The sequence below is a fragment of the Cygnus atratus genome, chromosome 9 (genome assembly GCF_013377495.2).
Source record: "Cygnus atratus isolate AKBS03 ecotype Queensland, Australia chromosome 9, CAtr_DNAZoo_HiC_assembly, whole genome shotgun sequence".
NCBI lineage: Eukaryota > Metazoa > Chordata > Aves > Anseriformes > Anatidae > Cygnus > Cygnus atratus.
In genome coordinates, this window is record NC_066370.1 from 22,283,445 (window position 1) to 22,305,981 (window position 22,537).

Genomic DNA, 22,537 nt, shown 5'->3' on the forward strand with positions numbered 1-22,537 from the left:
GATCTGTTTAACGGCACTGAAGTGAACTTCTGTCCCCACGGCAATAACATAAAGAAGCTAAGAAGTATTTTGAAGGAGGAATTAATTTAAAAAGACTATTGCATATGAATAGTTTTGTATGAATTGGCATTTTCCAATCTAAAAAAAATAAGTTTGCTGAAACTATTTCCCAGGCAGATCTACTTGGGCCCCCAATTCATTGGCACAGGCTCAGTATCAGTCACTTAAAATACGTGTTTCATCATGTACCTAACATTGTGACATTCTTTAAAAATACTTAATACAAAATCTTTTACTTCCCTTATAGTACATATTTACAATTCTAATATCAAGATACTGTGGAAAATGTAAACAAGAATACACAGGTGTAAAGAATATGGCTTGGGAAAAGTTCCCCCTTTGATTAGCTGCTCTAATCACACACAAGTATACAAAGATAAGAAGAAAACAGTACATTTTATAAACTGCTGTCAAACAGCAATATGTAAGTTCTTGGGTTTTGTGCATTAGCTGCTGAGTAACCATACCAGACATCGGGCATCTTTCTGAGAACCAAAATGTCCAGCAGGCTGGACTGGGGCTGGTGAAGGGTCGCGGAGGTAACCGCCGGGGCTGGGGCACAGCACGCAGGAGGCTCTGAGGGAGCAGGGCGTCCTCAGTCGTCAGCAGAGAAGACCGTGGGAGGTGCCATTGCTGTCTTCAGCTGCCCCATGGGGGCTGCAGACAAGGTGAAGCCAAACTCTTCTCAGACATGCACATTGAAAGGATGAGAGGCAGTGGACAGAAATTGAAACATGGGAAATTCTGGTCAGAAACTAGGAAAAAAAAACTGTGAGCATGCACTGGGCAGGGCCCCAAAGAGGTTGTGGGCTGTCCATCTTCGGAGATATTTAACATAACTGGATGCTCTCTCAGCAACTTTGTCAACTTTGAAGTTGACCATGCTTTAAGGAGAAGCCTGTACCTCCAGAGGTCTCTTCCAAGCTATCTATTCTATGATAATATGAAAAATTTTGAATGCAATGCTTGCATTACTGTTGTAGTTTGTAGTAAATACATAGGATCAAAAGACATCAGTTGCTTGACTTGGATGGTTCTTTTTCTCCAGCAGTTACTATGATGATAACTAGTCATCTTGCACAAGATTTACCTTAACAGTTCTAATTCAGTTAAACTGCCCCAACTTCACACCATTCTGAGATCAGATCTAGGCCAGCACATCTCCAAAAGAACATTTAAAATGTCACAGCTGACAGAAGAGGCCTGCTGAGAACCACTCGCTTCTGACTAGTTTGGGGACAACAATTTTGTCATGTTTACTTCAAGTCAAGCAAAGGTTCTAGTGATTTATTCAGCTATAACAAAGAAATGACAAGGGATCAGAATCAACCCCTGAGATTTTCTGGCTGAAAGCAGTTGGTTAATTAATTTGGTCACAGTCACAAATATCTTTACTGAGTTTACGATGGCTTCCAATACCTGTGAAGTGATGAATAGCAACAATAAGACTTCCATGAAGCTTGAAAAACACTTCCCAAACCTGTATTGCTTTCAGTAGATCACAGTTTGAAGTGCAGTCCCAGGTGAGCAAGTGGTACTTGCTCCATAGCAGACAGCTAATGGCTGCAGATTGGGTTAAGACCTGGGGTGAACCACGGGGTAACTGTTACTTCACATACTCATTAACCAACTGCAACAACAAACATTTTTAAAAATCACAAGTTAGCATCAATTATTGTCACTTTCTCTCTTTTAAGACAAAAATATTTTCCTGCAGCATTGCAATTTGTTGTGGTGTGTGAACACAAGTCCTGGAACAGCTCGTACTACCTTGTCCCCAGAGCCCATGGTGCTGGTGTCTTTTACTAAGTGCACTTTTGATCTGGTCAGACTCAAGAGGTTACTACATAGGTTTTGTAACTCCGAACCTGAAGAGAGGTGAAAAGAGGTACTCTGAAATCTTGTAGCCTGGTTAATTCAGAATATTATAACAAAGAACGTTATTTCTTTATAATGACTTAGTCCTGTATTAAAGAACAACCTGTGTAAACATACAAAATAGCACCAAAATGTCCTTGTTCTAAGTGACCAACAGCAGCTGTTGAATGGCATCACGAAGGACTTTTTAAAACTGGCAATGAAGTTATTGTGCAGTAAGAGCACATTATAATCCTTTACACACAGAGCACACAGATTATCATTACACATATATATCCTTGCTAACTATCCATTTTCTTCATCCAGGATAAAACTTTCTGCATTAGACGTTAGAGTTTTACAAGAACTGCTGCACAGTTTGACTCGGCAAACCACTGAGAAACTCAGCTGGCAAGATGGGAGAATGCAGAAAGCCAGAAGAGCCTGACAGATGTCATCCTGCTCTTTAGAAAAGAGACTCAGATGCAAGCAAGATACAGACGGATACTTCCAACCAATCCACACTTGAAATGGTACATATTCTTAAATTAATTAACATCTTATCAAGGACTGTGGTGGATTCTTCATCAGTTGCAATTTTAAAATTAGACCGGATGTTTTTCTAGAGCATAAGATATTTTTCAAAGAGGAATGTGGTGAATTTCACTAGTTTCTGTGCAACGTGATTTTGCAGTGAATCCATATTGGCTTCTTAATATGTTAAACACTCATTTAACTTCATGCCGGTTGTCAAGTGGGTTTAGAAAGTCACTTATACATTGTATGGCTCACCGTCAGTTGATGTGTTACATGCTGCTTATCCTGATACTCTTTGGAGCTGGTTTTACTAAAAACATGTCCAAGCTTTCAAACAATGAATTATCGTATATATCAGAACGAGTGTCCCAGGCAGATTAATGGAGGGGTAAGAGGCTAGGAATAAATACATGAAACAGATTCAACTTTTTAAAAGGATCCAGCTACTAAATGGCCTCTGTAGTCTTCCATAAGAAGTGTGAATACTTCAGCACAATTCAAGCTGAATTGAATAGCTGTTTTCATATCCAAATTCAAATACCGTCTGTGCATATAAAACAGTTCATTTATTAGTCCAAATGTTACTGTTGTAGAGCTCTTGGAAAAATACTCCCCCTTTCTTGAGTTTGTTCTTCATAAAAAGGAGGCTTTGGAGGGCCACCTAGAGAATTAAGTAGAAACACAGTCTTAGGTCTATATAACATAATACTGAAATATTATATAGATTATACAATTTACACTTAAACAATTTAATAAATGGTACTCTTCAAAGAAAGGTAGAGGACTGAGTTAACTGGCCTACTCATAGAGGCAGATGGAACCACCAAAACAGTAAAAGCAACTCCTAAATGGAAGGTTCCCAAAATATTTCCTAAACTAATGGCAGACTTGCTTGGTAACACCAAAAGCCAGACGTGTTTAGACTACATGTGAAAGGAAACAGCACACGGTACTGTACATCATGAAGAAGAGAAATTACCTAAATTAAAAACAATATGACAACAACAACAACAAAACCCCAAAATAAAAAAAATAAAAACCACAGACAGACAAAAATCTTTTGTGACAGTGTGCTGAGCTTCTTGGGCCCTCACAGATCAATCCAAGTGTATTTTTCAATGTTTTATCTACTTATCCAGCCACTTAACAGATCTCATCATGCTCTTCAAAACCTGCCATCTCTATGAACAGTATGTGAGTCTGATGGCATGCACAGCAAATAAATCTCTTCATTCATCTTACAAGGCTGTGGGATATCAGCTCTTTCAGGGCACAATTTCATACCTCCAGGCACAGAAGAGCATACAGCTCTCCAGCACAGCTGTGCTGGAGGCAGACACAGGAACCCTTGAGCAAGCAGCACAACCTCTCCACATCACAGCCTTCTCTGAGGGGAAACCAGTTTGACCAAGGCCTCACAACCACCCGGAACGAATCCCAGTGTTTGCAGTATCCTCTGGCATTTGGGACATCAGGCTCCTGGGCCTTTGGGAGGGCAGCACACACCGACACAACCCTTCCAAGCAAAGCTGCTTCTGTCATGGGCTCTGAGTTTTTCACCAGAGGGGGAAATGCAGAAGGGCTACTGCATCACACAGCCTGACACAGAAACAGTGGTGGCTGCTGCTGAGCAGCACGTTGGCATGATGGGGTGCTACTCCTGTCCACGAGGTCCACTGACTATGGTCAATGCATGATTTCTTTGACTAAGAAAGCCCGTGCACCACCAGGTTGTGTTACCTTCTTTGCAGGTTGGCCCCATCCATGTGGCTGGGCACACGCACTTCCCGTTGTAGGGATTGCACTGGGATTTGCTGGCACACTGGCATCGCAGAGAGCAGTTGGGGCCGTACTGGTCCGACCTGCATCCTGGAAGGACAGAAGTGTTTGGAAGAGGGTGAATGCTTCTCCCTGTTTGATGGCTGTGCTACAGAAGAGCCTCCTTGAAAATGTGTGGACAGAAATGGAAGGAACTGAGACCAATGTCAGCAGTCAGGGCAAAATGTGAACACAGTAAGAAAATTAGGGATATTTATTAAAAAAAAAAAATCATAAAAGTCCCTGGGACAGAGTATAAACTTCACACATGCTCTGGTGAGAATGTGGACCTCCATCAAGCTCTATAGACAAGGGGAAGCTTTGTTAGACTCAACTGCTGAACTGAAAATAATATTGTTTTTTAATCTCTTCATACCATCTGGCATAAAAATCTGGGTTAGAAGAATTAACCTTGTTTTGCCCAAAGTTATATACTTATCAATATAAAAGTTAAAAAAAAAAAAAAAATCAGTTATTATTATGCTGTATAAGAAACTGTCTTAAATAATAACATGCTTTTGCTATATTTCTCTCGGGAGATACAGATCTGGGATCAGGAAGCTGCTTAGACACCTACATCTGCTAATATTAAAACATGACATTTTGGAAAGCCTTGCAGTCCTCAAGTTTCATCTACCGCGTGGTCCACCCAAACTGTAACCCAGCTGTCCTAAAGAAGTTCCCGGAATGGGAATCATCCCCAGTGTCCAACCAGGGGTTGGCAGCCCAACAGAAGAGATCTTGGGATTTGCTCAGGAAAGTTCCTGTCAGCGTCCTGGAGCCACACTATCTCCTGTGGCTCTCTACTGGCTTGGCTGCCAGTGAGCAGCAGCAAAGAGCTTCCACTCACAGAAAGTGGGACTGGAAATTAATCCATTTTATGCATATTCATATATCATGCTCTGATCACACAACTCTGCTGCCTCCTGGCAATTTCAGCTCACAAAAGGTCTCTTATCTACCTCCACTGCAAAGGATGGACAAGAACATTTCATGCCTAGGCTGACAAATGCTCATTGCAATTTTTTATGCATTCAGAGCACAGGCAGGAAGGGAAAGTTAGCAGCAGGTCACAGGGCAGGGTGCTAAATGCATTGTAAACAATGGCCCTCTCTCCCTCACCTCGCCGAAAACCACTGTAAATAATCCAGGCGCTTGCTTTCTCACGCAGGCACCATGAGGTAAATAAAAGTGCTCCCGAGCCCTGCATCAGCTGCAGCCCCAACACGTGGCAGAACTCTCCCCATGCGCTCAGAGCTTGGCCTTTTCAATTAGGAAATGTTATGAGAAAAGGTCTCCTCGAACACCTCTGGACCTGATTTTAATTTATGTAATACCACATTTTCATGTTAATAACAATGTGTATTTAAGACATCTGTTTGAAAGTCTGCAATGTTAATTTACTACAGAAAAGGAGCGCCCATAAAAGTCTGTTATATTCTCTCTCTTTTTTTTCTTTTTAATTAACATTTTGCCTGTTTAATGGGTGCTTTACCAGAGTTCAAATTAAAATCAGGCCTTTTATCTTTATGGCTGCTGCACAGACACAGCTGCTCACAGTTATATCACAGATGAACTGAGCCTAATTGAAAATAAAAATGCAAATAAAACCTACCCCATAACAGCTTCTCATGGATGGGGGCTACCCCAGTTGATTTAAGAAAAATAAAAATGACTCCTAGAGTTTGCAAGAAGCAAGAACTCGGCTCAGATTTTTGGTGCTGAGCTTCCCCCTTGCGTTCCGTTTCTGCTAAAACTTCACTGGCAAGGCCTCTGGGTGCACAGAGCCCTACTCGCTGCAGGGTAGATAAGTCCCAGTCGCACCAGTGCCTGGAGACTGGGTTGCTTCAATTTCTGACCACACGGCAGTGCGGTCCGGCAAGCAAATGATTCTCCCTTTTAGTTTTTTGGATTGCACTAGCCCCTAAGCTCCTGGCGATTACTTGACCCCTCGCTTGCATTAATAACAGGGTATTTAAAGCTGTTTCCTGCCCTCTCCTAGAATGAAAGGAGGAATAATATTCCCCCCCCCGTGATTCTGGGGCTTGGGAGGATTGTGGTTCCTTGCGTGATCCTCCAACATTAATTAGCACGTGGGTGTTCACTCCCTGTATCTTGTTTGCCACAACATTAGGATCACACATCTATTCTTACACTTGTTTAAACCAGTGTGATTCTTTTTACCTATTACCCAAAATTTCCACCAGCATAACTGAGATCAGAATCTGGCTCAAGAACCTTGCCTGTCCTTACTGCCTCTCAGCCCTGCAACAGTTTCATCAGTTTGCTTGGTTTTCTTTACAGGAGAATTTTCTCACCTATTTTTATACCCTTGTTGCAAAATAATCCTGCTTTTGTGGGCCAGCCATTTACCAAACACACAACCCAAGTGTCTGTGATGCATATGAGGCAATTCTATTTGGATTAAATGTTCCCGGACTACTGCTGAATCCTAGAGCCAGCAACGGCTACTGAGCTCCACTACCCTCACCTGGAGCTGGACACGTTTGCACTGGTCTGAAAACCCCCACAAATGTCCCTGTGACAAAACACCCGCACGATCGGATCCCTTCGTGCCCAGTTGCAGCCCTCCTGAGTCCTCCCCCCTACATCTGCAGAACTTGTGGGCTTCTCGGTGTATTCAGCAGCGCCTGTTCTCTGAAACTCAAGGCAAGTGACATTTTACTGCTGACCCATACATGGCTTCCCTATCGGTGTATCAATTTAAACATTGATTAAATCAAGAGTACAGCCTGGTGCTAAAAACGGTGATAACGTGCACGAGAGTAATTTGCTGCAAACAATGTGTTCTTGAATACTTTGTACTGGCAAATGTCCTTTCACAGTTATGCTCAGACCAGCCGACGGGTCACATAGGTTTAACTGTGCATAGTCCAGCCCCTAGAAAATATTCCTCTTACCGATGTCACACTTGTCTCCAGTCTTCCCAGGTGGGCAGAGGCACTTCCCAGTGGCTGGGTCACAGGGAGCTCCTCCGCAGTCACACTGATGCTGGCAGCTCTCTCCAAACCACCCGCTGTCACAGCCTGGTGGGAATAGCATGATTTTAGGTGCACTGCACATGGGCATTGCAACAAATACATCAGGCCAGAAGAGCTTTTGAAGGATGTCTCGGAGAAAAGCTCATAAACTCTCAGCTGAACTTCGTGCAAATGCCAAGTTTAATGAAGGACTGAATACAGTGGAACAGGCATAATATTTATTTGAACTCTCTGCTGGTTTCATCTAATCCAACATATCAAAAGTATCTGTAAATCTGTCCCAGAATGTTACTGGCACTTATTTTCCTTTTTAATTAGAACTCTTTAGTAGACCATTCCATAACACTCAACTGGCTTGACATGTACCAATTTAATAATCTTACTTGGAATTTTAGAAGCAAATTTAAAATCAGCACAAGAAACTTAATAAGCAACATGTGGAACTCATTGCTGCAAGACAGCATGGAGACCAGGACTTTCACTCCATTAATCAAAACCAGGTTAGTTAATTTATAAGGAAATGGGAACACCCAGCTATGTAACAGGTAAATGATCACACGTTCAATGTTCCAGGATATTCACAAAGCTCAAAATACAGAAGATATTGCTCTCAACAAACGAACTATTAAATAATGATGTGATTTATTTATTTTTTTTACATCAGATGGGTATAAATACCTTTGTCACAGTGGACACCCTGATAACCTGAAGGACAAATGCACTGCCCCGTCACGACATCGCAGCTCGCTCCATTTTTACAGGCGCATGCATGAAGACAGCTTAGCCCGTAAAATCCAAGGGGGCACCCTGAGAAATGAAAGTGTCAAGTGAGGAAAGTTTATTAAGAAAAACATACATCCCTTTAAAATCCTCTGTATTTGCAGCTACCTTCCCTGGGAGCCAACAAAAGTGGTATTTACCATTACTGCTAATAATCCCATCTGCTCTTAAACTCACCAGCAACACCCCGACGTCAGAGGTATGCAAGTTACTATGCCTGGAAGCAGACGGGTGATCTGGAACACCCCCAGAACTTTAACTGAACCACCGCCGAACCGCTCTGACACCCCACACTGTGTTACTGCTGGAAACCAGGCGACCCGGGCTGCTGCGGGGTTCTTACTGTGCTCGCAGGAGCGTCCGTAATACCCTTCGGGGCACCGGCAGCACCCCGTGAACCTGTCACAAGTGCCGTTGTGCTGACACATGCAGTCCAAGCCACAGCCAGAGCCGTACTTCCCAGGGAGACATTCTGCTGACCACATGCGGACAAAAAAAAACAAGAAAGAATCACCGACCTCACCCAGAAAAGCTCCTACCTGACAGCTTTTCCAGCTGAGACGTAATGCCCACATAATAATTTGCAGAGCTCAGGTGAACAATTGTTATGAATTTCATTCTCTTCATGCAGGTGTGCTCACTGAAGGCACAGCATTTCTGCACTATTATTACATGCTTGCTTACTTTGATGAGAATTGCTTTATAGATGTTCGAAGAGCTCACTTTTCCTGTACTTCTTATAGTCTACCTCTTTAAATTTATCTCTCCATACAGTCGATGTTGAACCTTCACACTCCCTAAAGTGTTTTGAAGCCACAGAATAAATGGTATCTTTTCTTTTTTTCCCCTACATCTACAGCAATACTTTCTTTAGACACTTACAAAGTGTGAAAGAAAACACAGAGCTTTTCCTCCTCTGTGTTATCATTGGAGTTCACACTATTTGACTTCTAATAAAAATGGGAGGTGATTTTTTCACACATAGCGACAGACTTTCCATGTATAATTAGATATCTACTTTTACAGAACTAAACACATCTCAAATTGCTGAAAGTCAAGTCACGCAAAGGTGACTGTGTCAATATAATTAATCTATGCATAATTTCTACAGAAGTTAACTTCCATGGCTGTGATAATTGGAATCTGTGCAGACCGACTTAACTGAGCGTGGCCATCCACATAATCAGATTCGTAACTCTGCAAATGTCAGACAAGATCTTTCAAGAACATCATATGTAATCAACAGAAAAAAGACGCCTGATTAGCTTTGATTTCTAGTCAAAACAGACTCAAAACCATGCTGCTGTGGAAATTAAGATTGAGTTTTCCAATAGCTTAGTATCTGTGTCAAAAGATAAACACTGAAGATCTTTCTAACGATACCACACACCATCCTTTATGTGATGTGTACGTGTCTGCCCCGGTGCTTGACACCAGAGACTTTTTGTTTAAGCACACCTAGAAAATGCACACGTGATCTGTTATTCCATATGGCATCTGCATGACCCCACCAGGGCTTTGCAACCTGATTGCAGCCCATGGGTGGTGATAGAGACTTCAAGGAACACACATAGAGATGAACACAGCCTATGCAACATCACGTTAGCCGGTTATTGGTTAACTGCAGTATTTTGTGTGTGTATTTTAGTGCTTGTCCACCGTGGAATTGATATGATGACTCCATATATGCATACATATATATATATTCTTATATACATGTATATAAGAAACAGGTTTACGAGTCTTGTCAGGTACAAAGGGAAACAATTGCATAGAAGAATTCTGCTTAAAATCTGTCCTTTCTGGATGCCTCTATAACAACCAGTTCTTGGTAGAGATATGTATGGAGTTGGAGGTGGTTATTCTACAGATGTCAGGGGCAGGAAGGCCATAAATGAGGGTCCTGGAGACTGCTGAGGACGTTGCCCTGTGGTAGCTATAATATAATGATGATATCATATTAAATGTGAAGCTGACCGTTCAATTGACATCATAGCAGTAAACTCACGGTTTCCTGCCCACCTAAGTCTGTAACTCTACAGATATCTCTTATCCAGAAAGAGAAATGGGAACACAGAAATGCACTCTTTTGGGAGATGGAATGAAAGGAAAGACACATGAAAAGACTCTGCGCTGGGCTGGCAGGAGGTTTTCTAGAGTGAAAACTGAGCTTATTCTGTTAAGTGTGGTTTGCCTTGTGTAAGGGGGAGCTGACGCAGAGAAGTAAGGATGTGATAGCATGACCATTTCAATTGCTTTGGACTGAAGTTGCCAGAACATCAGAGAAATCAATACATGGGAAGTTTAACTGCAGTCCAATGTCAAAGGGAAAAGAATATCAAGAGAGACTGTAATGAGAGGACAGAGATGCTGTCTTCTGCTGATCTTGGGAGAGTGTGTGAAAGAAGATACAAAACAATGTTCGCATGAAAAAAAGAAAACAAAAGTTGGACAGAAGAAATAAGAGTCCATGCAAAGGAATTTATGAGAATTAAATTATGAGGACTCATGAGGAAACTGCCTCTAAAAAAATATATCTAAAGCTCTAACTTAAGGCAATACAGCAGGAGAGAAGCTACAGAGATGAATCCAGCTGGGAGAGAGTCCTGGCTTAAGCAAAACCAGTCCCCTTTTGAGGATCCATAGCCACTGCAAACCCCTGCTGGAAGGTACACGTTCACTACCATCAAAGCAGAAAATTACCTTTCTCACACGCTCTTCCTGTCCATCCGAGTCCACAAGTGCAGCTGCCATCCACGTGGTCACAGATACCGCCGTTCTGACAGGCACATGTCAGGCGGCAGTTGGGGCCATATTGTCCCTGGGGACACACTACAGAGAATTAACAAAGTTTGGAAAAAAATAAATTAGCATCCCCCAAAAAAGATGAATGTGACAGGGAATTAATACAGACATATGCTCCCCACTGAGTATCCCAATTGCCTGATGTACCCAAGGGCCGTGGGACACATGCATTTCTACACTCCATCCTTATTAGCAATTTCATCCAAACACTCCTTGTCTCTCATTATCTCCTCACTTAACTCCACTCCATATTTGCTTCTCTTGCTCTCCTCCCTTTGTCCCATCCTCCAATGCCTGCTCTTCAACAAATCCTCTCCTTTCACTTTTCCAGTTCAAGTAATGTGCTTCAAAATTTAGACCCATCCATCCACAGTGCCCACACTGCTCACTTTGTGTGGCATACACTACTCTTTTCCCCATCTTTATGTTTCAAACTGCTGTTTGAACTGCAGTCTCTGAAAGCAGTGACTAGTTTTGTAGAGAAACCAGAGCAATGGTGCTGCTGGTGGTGAAGCAAAGCAGTGAGATGTGGGCAGGAGACAGGGGCACAATAAAGGTAGGGTGATCGAGTAGAGAGAGACAGGGGCTGAGATCCTGCAAAGTACAGCAAGCTGCAATGTTATCAAGCAAATGCTGGCTCCAAATACGTTGGGAAACACATCCATAAACAATGTTTGGCGCTGAGTTTTATTTGCTGGTTGTTACAACTACGTGCCCAACTGACGAGATGACCTCAAGTCCCGCTTTGTTACCTTGCTGACAGCTGGGTCCCGTTTGGCCAGGAGGACAGGTACACTTGCCAGTCCGTGGGTCACACTGACCTTTACCACACTCACAGAACTGGGTGCAGTCCTTCCCGAATCGATTTTCAGGGCAAGCTGAAGGAAACACAGTCTTTTGTTAAACACCCTGGGTATCCAATGCCAGATTTCATTTCCAATGGAGGCAGGATCCTACAAGTAGAGTCGGCTTCCTTTTCATCCCAGCTAATGTACTTCAAAACTACAAAAACAAAAACAAAAAAAAACCCACCCAAAGACATAACTGCTTCTTCCTCTGAAACTTTTTTTTTTGAGGTTATAAATAAAATTCAGGCTTTCACATGAAATATTTAATAGGTTTTCCACCAGAAAGGTGAGTGCAAAACTGAAATATCAGCTGCTCATGCTTCCAGCTAAAGACTTCTTTCCTTCCTTAATATTGATGCTCTCCTATGTTGAAGAGCAAAGCTAGAGATGACCGAGCATTGTCTTTCTGTGAATAAGCTGAGGAAAACTTCAGAAAGTGACTGAATATGATAAAACATCAGATAAACTTTGATTAGCACTAAACCTGTATGGTCAGTACAGGTATCGCAAGTGGAAATCCCAATGGTGCTGTGTTTACCCATATAAGGAGATCATAGCTTTGGAAATACCACAGAAATTCAGTCACAAAATTTAGCACTTAAATAGAGAAGTAAGAGTAGAGTTGCCATGGAGCCTTTACCAGTTTTGCCATGACAAAACTTGATCTTTTTCCCATTTATTGAAAATAATGGCACCATAGCGTGAAGCAAAATATTGAGATAATTTCTCAACCTAGAAATTTTGGACAGGAAGAAGGAACTTGAGCAATTCATGCTGAGTTGGCTCTAGAAATAAATTTGGGCAAGCAGGTTGTAATCCTGGGATGAGTGTCCTTGTTTCTACTCACGCAGAAGAGAGGGAAAATATTTTGCAAGAGAATTTTTACAAAGCTGGAATCCTGATTTACAGTTCAAGGAGGAGGTAACCGGGATCGGTCTGGTTTTATACTGACAAATTCTTCTGTGGATTATTCTCTCTGCTATTTTTTGAACGAAGCAGAACATGAATGTTGGCTTACTTTTACTACAGTCGGCTCCAATGAAACCAGGCGCGCAATCACAAGTTCCCGACACGGGGTCGCAGTGGCCTCCATTCATGCATTTACAGGCTTTTTGGCAGTATGAACCATAAGAACCTTTTGGACACCCTGTTTAAAAAAAATAATAATAAAAAAAGTTAATTAGGCTATGTTGCTACTGGGACCATTACATTTCATGTCACAAGCACTTTGTTACTTTCATCCAAAATTAGATTTTCATTTTCTAACTCTATTTGCTTCTGGAGGGCCAGGAGTAGGCATTGACAAGCAGATGGTTGCCTTGGGCAGTGCTCTCCTCTCCGACTCCAAGTCAAAGCTCTGGGGAGCCTGCCCGACTGCTGCTACCGAGCCTGCTGCTCCTGGCTCTGCTCTTCCCATTTCTCATACGCGAAGGTAGCAAGAAAAGAAAGCCCGGCTCTTCAGAGATTTTTCTCCCTGGTTTCTGTTCCAAATCAACGTGCTCCCCCTTTCCTTTCCATGGCAGAGATGGAGCGATGGGGCCCTCCTCCCTCCTCCTCCTCTGGGCAACAACAGCCTGTTGAGAAGCCACGAGCAGTCTCTGCCTCATTTAGCTGTCGTTTTAGCTGACCAGTTCTAGGCAGCGGGCAAGTCTCATCCTGTAAAAAATGTTTAAGTAGCAGAAATTTTGATTCCTCTATAATCTATTTTTGCGCTCCAAACTGGCGTTTGCATTGCTCTGGCAAATCTAGTGGAGGTCTACGAAAACGTGCACATGACAATAACACAAAATCTCAGGAGACACCTTCTCAGAAGATGGATACAGCAAAGAGAGGCTTTAAATGCAAAGCCAGAAAATTCTCTGAGAAAAATAAAGCTATGTTTTGCAAAAAACCCAAACAGACATTAGACCTGGCTGGATTGCCAAGCAAGTGTAGCATGGCAATGAGGTGTCCATGCAGAGGTTTTCTGGGTGATGGTGAATATTTCTGCTTTCCTTCTGGACAGCTCATGTTGAAAGAACATCGAATACAAGATCAGGACATTAATGCATCTGCCACGCTTAGCTCATGTTTTCAGGATACTCTTTAAAGACACAGAGGCTGGAATTGAGGGAAAGAGCTGGGCAGAGCTGCTAGGCATGTGCCTCCAGCTTCCAGGGCTGACTCCAGCATGCCACCACCCAGCTGTGGAGAGGCAAGTTGCTCCCCGAATTTCCCAGTGTACTGGAAGGGAGAAAAGCCAGTGCTGTCAGAGCAATGTGATCATCATTCTACATTTGCATTCATGCTGCTACCTCTGAATGACATTTCTTTGCTCCTTCCTTCCTTCTGTTAATCCTCACCAAAGGAAAGCCTATGGCTACTTTGGCAATCTGGCTGAATATATATTTGCACGTCTCCAGGCAACAGATCTCTTGCAATCTGTGTATAAGGAGCTTCATATATTTTCTCTTTTTTCTGAAGGCATGAAAGCACAGTGTGAGTGCCTGGAGAAATCCATGGATTTTTTGAACCACTCAGTAGAGAGGGAAAGCTTACGGTAAAGCTTTAAAGGGATGCCTTTTAAAATAAAATTGAAAATTGGCTTCTGCTCAAATCAGGATAGCAGATCATCAGGACTAAACAGATACACACTTTTCCAACATGTGAATACTCTCCTCAGCCCTTCTCAACCATGGCTTCTTCTCAATGAATAGTTCGTCATCACTGCTTCCATCTGTCGGTACAGAAAATCTGTTTCATGTGCAAACCCTGGCATCAAGGTGCGAGCCCTGCAGCACCTATTAGATTTCCACTAAGAAATGAACCTAAGGACACACCCCGATTTAATGATTAAATTGGACTCTGAGTGACTTTCTCTTTTCCTCCTCCCTTTCCTTTCAGTCATCTTTTGGCTTTCCTCTCTTTAATTCAGTTTCCCACACTCCCATACATGCGGCTTGTCCATGGCAAAGCTTTCAGAGCTGTTCCTCAGCTCAAGACTAGCAAGAGCTGTTCCAGTACTGCAAGGGGATGCAGCAATTCCCCTCGTACCAATTTATTTACCCTCGCAGCATTACCCTTAGCTTTTTTCAATGGGAAGCAGCACAAGCAGGGCAAACACACTGGCTGCAGTGTCCCCAGGATTACTAACAAGGCCATCTCAGCTGCTACTGCTTTGCAGCAGAGCTTCTATGCAGAAAGCCCGGGCAATTCACGCAGCGTCCTGCCATTTAAGTAGGCTCAGCATTTATAAAGAGGGTTAGCCTCTAACCACCAGTTATCTAATAAAGACACTTTCTAATTTAACAGTTTCCTGTGCATCTGACATGTTATTCTGAGAACAGCAGGAGAAGCGGCCAGATTTCAAACTCATTTCCTGATTTTTTCCTTCTGGTTTGGGTGGGTTTGCCATGACCAAGAGTTCCTAAATCTTTTCATACCAACCACATACACTAGGGCTTTCCTTGCCAATATTATTAATTGCACTGTCAAAAACACTTTTTGGAAGCATCCTGTTACCTACAGCTTGAAGGTGAAGTTGGTGGTGTCTTTCAGAGCTCGCCCAGCTCAATAAATGTCACAGGGACGTAGGATGGTTTTTCTGTCCGTGACAACACCTCTTACTGGATTTTATGCCTAACTTCACTCCAGTAGATCTGCCTATCCACTGAGTTATGGACAACTTATGGGAACCTTATTGCTAGTTTGTCTGCTTCCTCAGGATCCTGCCAAGAGACTGTTTCAGCTCTTCACTCCAAAATTTGAGAACATGAAAGCCTCGTTGCTCTTGGCTCCTGGAAATTTGACTTCCCAGCCAACTACACCTTTTATAGATATTTTCTTGAACCTTTTTTCACAGTACTATAAATACAGCAATAGTTGCCAGAAACCGTTTCCAGCAGCATCCAACCACATGTTGACTGGACTGAAGCCCACTTCACGTCTTTGGGAGCGGCTCCCTGTGCTGTTTTTAATATTATATTGAAAGCTTCTTCATCTTGGAGCAGCCCCAGCTCTTTCTGTAGTGAGGATGGCAGGAACAAGCAGTATTTCCACCAAAGTCATGCTAGCTAATCCCTGGTTATCAGGCAGTGTCACTTCAGAATCAGGTCCATGATCTCTCAATCCACTGACCTAAATCTAAAAATAACTCACACCTGAACTGTTTTCCTTCCATTTTTGTATCTCTATTGCTTGCCCATAGCAACATAAGAGAGAATATGAAAAATAAACCATAGATGCAAGACAATTTTTTCCCCTCTATGAATCTCTACCGTTTCGTTCTCTCTCCTGTAAAAGTTTAACAAAACTCTATTTATTATCTGAGAATTTGCTGTGCAAGATACTGTTTATTTATGGAATCTAGAAGAACACAGTGCTGCGAAGGATCACATCTCATATGATATAGATTAATCCTAGCTACATAGAAATCCATGACAAAATGCTCTTTAAATGTAACAAAACACAGATTTCATTTTGTAAGATTTTTTTTTTTAATATCAAAACTTGAGTATAATTATTAACGTTTTAAATTTTAAATTTTGAAGTGAAATCCTAAGGATCTAAGCAAGCGCAAGGACATTTATTATAATCTGTAGAGATTTAGTACCACATGCACAGGTAATGACTACTGAAAGATTACTACATAAAAGGTAATAGGCTAACCATGATTAAGTCTTTTAAAATGACACTGTTAAATAGCTGATCTCCACTACTGCTCTACTATAATATTTATTATAATCTAATGTATAATGGATCCAGATGGCTCTAGTCTAGACTTTGAAGGCTGGATTTCAATCTCACTTACAGTGAGAACTGATGTACAAAGGATAGAATCAATCCTTACATTTACATTTATATTTTAAAGAATAACTTGTGATGACATGATGGTAATACAAATGTCTGTCTCTAAAACGAGCCTCCTACCTGCTTGTGCTCAATGCATAAAGCACAGGTTTAACCCTTACCAGAGCCAGGCGTATTGCAGTTGGCCTCTGTATCCAAACTGTCACCCAAAAAAGCAAGCAAACCAAACACAGCCACACTGAATTCCTAGGAAAGGAAAATCAGCATTTGCCAGAGAGAGAAAGACTGAGCTTGAAAGAAGACATTTTTTTCCCTTTCTTTCCTTTTTTTTTTTTTTTTAATAAGACTATTACAAGCCACAGAATAAAAACAAAATTAAAGTTGTAAATAAAAAGGTAATTAACTGTCTCCTTTTTTGGATACTTTGGTATATGTTTCCTATCAGTTGCCACATTCCACCAGAAACAACTTTACAGATGTCCTAAAATACCGGCATGAGGCACGTGGATCTGGGAATATTTTTTATGATGGAGCATTCAGCCAACTGGCATTTTGTCCTCCATGCTAGTCACCATTTTTCAATCCAGAGTAACAATTTGTTTAATTTGATTGTTCCTCAGAAGGCCCTACAACTTAACTGACTTTATGAATCACTTAGATTTATTGCCAACTGCAGCTTGTTGTTTTATAATAACCATTTGTCCTTACTTCAGCACTCAGAGATTTCGGCAAGGATTTTGGCCTGGGTATTTTGAAATCACAGAGCAACCCAATATCCATGCGTAGCTGAAGATGAGAAGTGTAAACGCAGAGAATTACGTCGATATTCTTCAGCTCAGCATGGAATTGGAAAGAATTTAGGTAGCAAATGATGCTGGTCCCCAGGAAAAAAAATCCCTTGCAATAAGGCAAACATTTTTATTAGTGTAAATTAGCACAAGCTACGCTTACTTTATCTCAGTCGGTGCTGAAGGTAGTGACAAAGATGAATTCAATGCCTCTGCATGTCTCGGTCCACACCGAGAAGATGGGCATCCCAGGGTGATACTCACGGCGGTCGCAGCGGGCCCCGTGGTACCCGGGGCGGCACGCACAGTCGCCGGTGACCGGGTGACAGTCCTCCTCGGCGGAGCACTGACAGCTTTGGTTACAGTTCTTGCCATACGTGCTCGGTGGACAGGCTCGGGGAAGAGGAAATGTAAACCAACAAATTAAATTTGTCTTGGTAAATATAGCACTCAAACAAAGAGCAAGCTCAAATTTATTAAATAAAACCCCTGCCTACAGAACTATGCCATCCTCCGGGACTTCGGATTTATTGCATTTACTTGGGGGTTACTTCAGTGCTTGATTTTGTTTCGTTCAGTCAATTTGTGCCCAACTGTCAAGGGCCAGATACAATTTTCTTGTCACTAGAGAAAATCATAGGGAAATGTCAGGTAAAATTGACTAAAATAACAGTATAACTCACCAGGGACCAGGCATATGGATAAAGACATTCTACCTTTTGCAGGGAGTTTAAACTTGCAAAGCTGCTTTGGCACAAACATTTTTACAGGTTTCATTTTGCCTGTTGACAGGCACATCGTCTGCGTTTTGTGAACTTTCCCTGTCTAATTCCTACATGGCCGCTCACTGCATGATTGCTGTAGCTCGGACCGGCCTCAGAGGAAGCACGAGGTGTAGCGGCGGCAGCCGTGGCTGGCGGCTCTGAGCACAGGGCGAGCTGGGCCATCCCTGAGGAGGAGGCCTTGGACTATGTGCAGGCCGCCTTGCACAGGGGACATGAGGGATGGGATGGGAGAGGCAGCAGAAGGTGGCAGGAGCACTGCCGGTAGCTGTAGGTCGTCCAGCAACTCTTACTGGGAGGACAAGCAATATTCAACTACCCCAAATCCCGATTTTGCCCTGAGTGGCCCCTGCAGCAGCCGAGCACTGTTGCTGTCTTTCAGTCCCAGCTCAGGGCATCTCCAGGGCCAGGCCTGGTGGTTACTCACTGCCATGTCTGTTAAGTTGCATTGGTTGTGGAGAAGAATTTAATCCTTTAGTGAAGGATGGGGGACCCCAATGTCAACTCTTTTTGGGTGTTACTTTTCTTTTGGCTGAAAGAGTGCTCAGGCAAAATGTCATGAGGAAGAACCAAGTCAAGGCTATGCAGCCAGGGTCACAGAAAAAGTCTACTTTCAGAGACAGCTCCAGACAGCCAAATTCAACATTGAGGAAAAACTAGATAATGACATTTCCATGAGCTCTGATGGGCAGGAACAGAAGGTCTCTCATGTGGACCAGGCCAACAGAAAGCAGAGTTGCTGCTTTACCAGCGGCACCTCCTGACCCTGTTTTTATCCAGTTCAGTCCACAGTTGCTCTCTGCCAGCCTGAGGGCTGCAAGTGTCAAGAAGACAAACCTCACCTGCCCAAACTGCGCTGAGCACAGAGGTGAGAACCAACCAAGTCATTTGGCTGAGCAACACGCAGTGCAGGGGGCAGCTGTACGCAGCACCCCAACCTGTGTCCATCTTCACTGCTGCGAGGTTGTTTTCTCCTTCTACCTCAGGCACTAATGATATCATCAGCTTTTTACTTAAGAAATTAATTGATCTCCTGTATTTTTTTTTTTTGCTATTTGAGGCCTTATAACTTACTTCTCTCGCAGCTGAAGCCGGTGAATCCCGGAGGACAACCGCACTTGCCCGTCAGGTGGTGGCAGGGGGTGCCAGCAAGGCACCGGCACCGCTGGGCACAGCCCGTGCCGTAGTGGCCGGGCAAGCAAGCTGCAAGGGTGACACCGTTAGCACCCAGGCAGGACAGCACAGAGCTACCCCCTCGGACCAACACACTGCACCCATCCCCTGTGAACACTTCAGAACTGACCCAGAGTGAAAGGATCCGGCCACCCACTGGGATCGGGGAGGAACACAACACCACCCCTAGCTTTGCTCCCTGAACGCCCCGCAGACACTCACGTTTGTCACAGTGCCTCCCTCGCCACCCCTTTTTGCAGCGACACGCTCCCGTCTGGTGGTGGCAGGACACGCTGTGTACGCAGTCACATTGCTCCTCGCACCGCTCGCCAAAATATCCAGGGGGACAGACTGCGAGGAGAAGCAGACAGAGAGCAACAGCTTGTGCTGCTGCACGGAAAGCACTGCTCACTGGTGAACGCGCCAGTATTGTTCTTCTTGCACTTGGCGGTGTGTATTTAGGGGACTGCATGCCCAGAATATGTAATTGAAGTAAAATATGTTAAAAATATTAAAAGCATTTATCATTGGCTATTAATGAGTCCACACATGAAAGCTTGTAAAGACTTGCTCCTAGTCTAGAGTACAAATCCAGATGGTGTCTTTAGAGATGGCGACGCCATTTACTTTTACAGTTATGTGCACAGCCTGACGGACAGCCGTCTGGACAGTGAGAACAGTGTCCATGTGCTGCTTTCCACCTCACGAGTCTCTACAAAGTGATCAAAGAGAAAGTGAGGCCTGAAGAAATGGAAGGGCTTTACAGGTCTCCTTGGTGGCCAAGGCTTCAGGAGTCCTCAGCACCTCGTGATGAGTCACAAAAGTGCTTGTGGCTTGCAAAAGTCACAGCAAGCCAGTGGAGGCACTGAAGGCACACTTCATTCATCTGACACCTAGTGCTTAGGAGGTTGCTATTTAAGGGATTTACATAGATTTAAACATGTTAGACAGCTATGTCAAATTTGGGCAATTTGGACCATAAACTGGACATGTGAGGTAGGTGTAACTTGAACCATTACAGCCTGATTTGCTGAGCTGCCCTCAATGACACACAGATGCAGCAGCGTGCGGCTGATCTGGCAAACTCTGCTTGCAAGGCAATTCCTTCCATGTGTTCTTCCTTGGAGCCGTAAGGCCAAGAAATACCTCTGTTTTCTTAGCAGGCAGGGAACAGGACTAGAAGGACATAAAATGATTTGGAGCATGGCATGTGTTTGGGTTGAGCAGAGACTTGCCTCCAGGGCTCATGGACACATGGTGAGCTATCATACCTACACCATTTCTTACCAGCCTACAGACTAGTGGAAAATACAAAATAGAAACAGACTCCGTACTCCGGCAGAAACAGCTGACTGCAGAAGTGTATGCCAAAAAAAAAAAGCCTATAAAGAAGGAACTGCCCTCACCAGCATCACAGCGCTCCCCTCTCCAGCCGGCGTGGCAGATGCATTTCCCCGAGAGCCGCTCACAAGCCCCGTGGTGGCAGCTGCAGTTCTGCCCACAGCCCTCTCCGTATCTCCCGTCCTCGCACTCGAACGAGACAGCAGAGTGACAAAGGCCGGGACAGTGGCACGAGGTGCAGGAGTGCTACAAACACGAGGAGACTCACCGAGCTCACAGGCTGCTCCCATCCAGCCCTCGGGACACCGGCACTCGCCCGTCATGCGGTCGCACGTAGCCTGGCTGCGGCAGAGGCAGCTCTGCAGGCAGTTGGCACCGTACCGCCCAGGAGGACAGGCTGCAAAGAGGAGTTAAACAGCAACAGCCTTGAATTAAGAAGTGCAGGCACACACAGGCTGAATGCAAACTTCCCCCAGCTTACACCCTCCATAGCCGTGGTGGTTGTGTCGGTGCTGGAGGAGGTACAACATAGTACAAACAGGGGCCACGACTTGCAAGGAATTACATCAGTAAAACTGATCTCAGAACAAAATGCATGAAAGGGCAGCTGATGAAGTGAGTTAACTATGATCTGCCAAACAACCTTGAGATTTTCTGTTCACACCTATGAAAAACAAATCTTGGTTCCCAGCGGCTTCCTCAACACCAAGAAATGGAGATATTGATTTGCAGCTTTCAGCATCAATTTGTACTGTGCTCTTAAAATCACAATTACTTTTCTAATGAGCAATTGACCTCGCTATCCACAGCGGGCTGATAACATTTTACAGTTTACCTAATTTTAAGTTAAGCAAGTTCGCTGATTCCCATCACAATTGGAATCTATGGGTAGAACCTATTTTTTTTGGCACAAAAAATAGAGATCTCTGGCAGAGTGGCACCTTTTTAAGATGCTAACAGGAGCAAGTTCTCCCTCTGCCAAAGCACAGTCACAGGAGGGTGGCTCAGCCATCCTCACTCACTTATTCTACCTCCTTAATTCCAAAGGGAAAAGAAAAAGTACAGAAATGTCCAAATGCATCATTAAAGAAAAAGGGTATGTTTGGCAACGTCTCCATACTTGGCAATAGCTTTTTTACTTGCGCTTTAGTTTTCTGCTTGAGGCCTTTAGGCAAACCAGGAAATTTTAAAGCGTATTTCACACGTGATCATGAACACTTTGGTGCTTTCCCAGCTTTGTATCCCTTCCTGAAACGTCTTCTTCATATTAGGTTTTAAAGGTGGACCCCCCACCCCAGCTAGCTTTCATCCCCTGTACCCAACGTCCTCCTCTCATTGCACTGAGCTGGTGGTTGTCCCACATCCCAGCTCCCCACGTGCACCTGCAGCCATATGTGTGCCACGCTCTGGCCATCCCTGCTCTGTGGCGTTGCTTACAGCACAAGGCACCCCAAGGGGGGAGGCACACAGACAGGACCCTGCTGCAACAGGGAGGGACAACTTTTCCTATTAGTTTGGCTACAGCAGAAGGGGATGTGCAACACAAGCCTCAGTGCGGCCGTCCTTTGCCAGCCTCCTTCCTTAAGACTGCTTGGAGCTGGGCTTGTGTTTGAGTCACACGCACTGGGGTAGGTGCCAAGGCTGGAGCTCCCAATGCCTTTCGCATGTTCTGGATTTAGCCTGTGTCTGGAACAACGCACGGTAATGACGTGAATCAGTCAAACACATGGGGCAATAAAGCAGAGCATAGAAAAGAAACAGAATTGTGTTTCAATGGCATAGGGGGAGGTTTTATGGACCTTTTCTCCCCCAGCCAGCCAGCCTTCAGGATCAGCTCTCTGACAGATCAGCTGGAGATCAGCTCTCCTTCCAGGCTCTGCTTCAGCCCCCTCTGCCGCATGTACACCGAGCTCCCATGCCCAGCCCAACACGTGTGCCTGTGATGTGGTTCACAGGTT

At 43.8% G+C, this 22,537-nt stretch overlaps 1 protein-coding gene across 1 annotated transcript in view; it reads right to left on the reverse strand.

Annotated features, from left to right (window-relative positions):
• Nucleotides 1–3,035: 3,035 nt before the first annotated feature.
• The window catches only part of LOC118253123 (multiple epidermal growth factor-like domains protein 6), a 64,041-nt gene continuing 44,539 nt past the window's right edge, over nt 3,036–22,537 (reverse strand). The window contains exons 19-27 of the mRNA XM_050712605.1: nt 20,848–20,976; nt 19,140–19,589; nt 12,726–12,854; nt 10,758–10,886; nt 8,398–8,526; nt 7,953–8,081; nt 7,194–7,319; nt 4,195–4,323; nt 3,036–3,115 (exon numbers count right to left, since the gene is read on the reverse strand). Coding sequence (XP_050568562.1) covers nt 3,036–3,115; nt 4,195–4,323; nt 7,194–7,319; nt 7,953–8,081; nt 8,398–8,526; nt 10,758–10,886; nt 12,726–12,854; nt 19,140–19,589; nt 20,848–20,976 — 1,430 coding nt within the window. The remainder of the gene's footprint in view (nt 3,116–4,194; nt 4,324–7,193; nt 7,320–7,952; nt 8,082–8,397; nt 8,527–10,757; nt 10,887–12,725; nt 12,855–19,139; nt 19,590–20,847; nt 20,977–22,537) is intronic.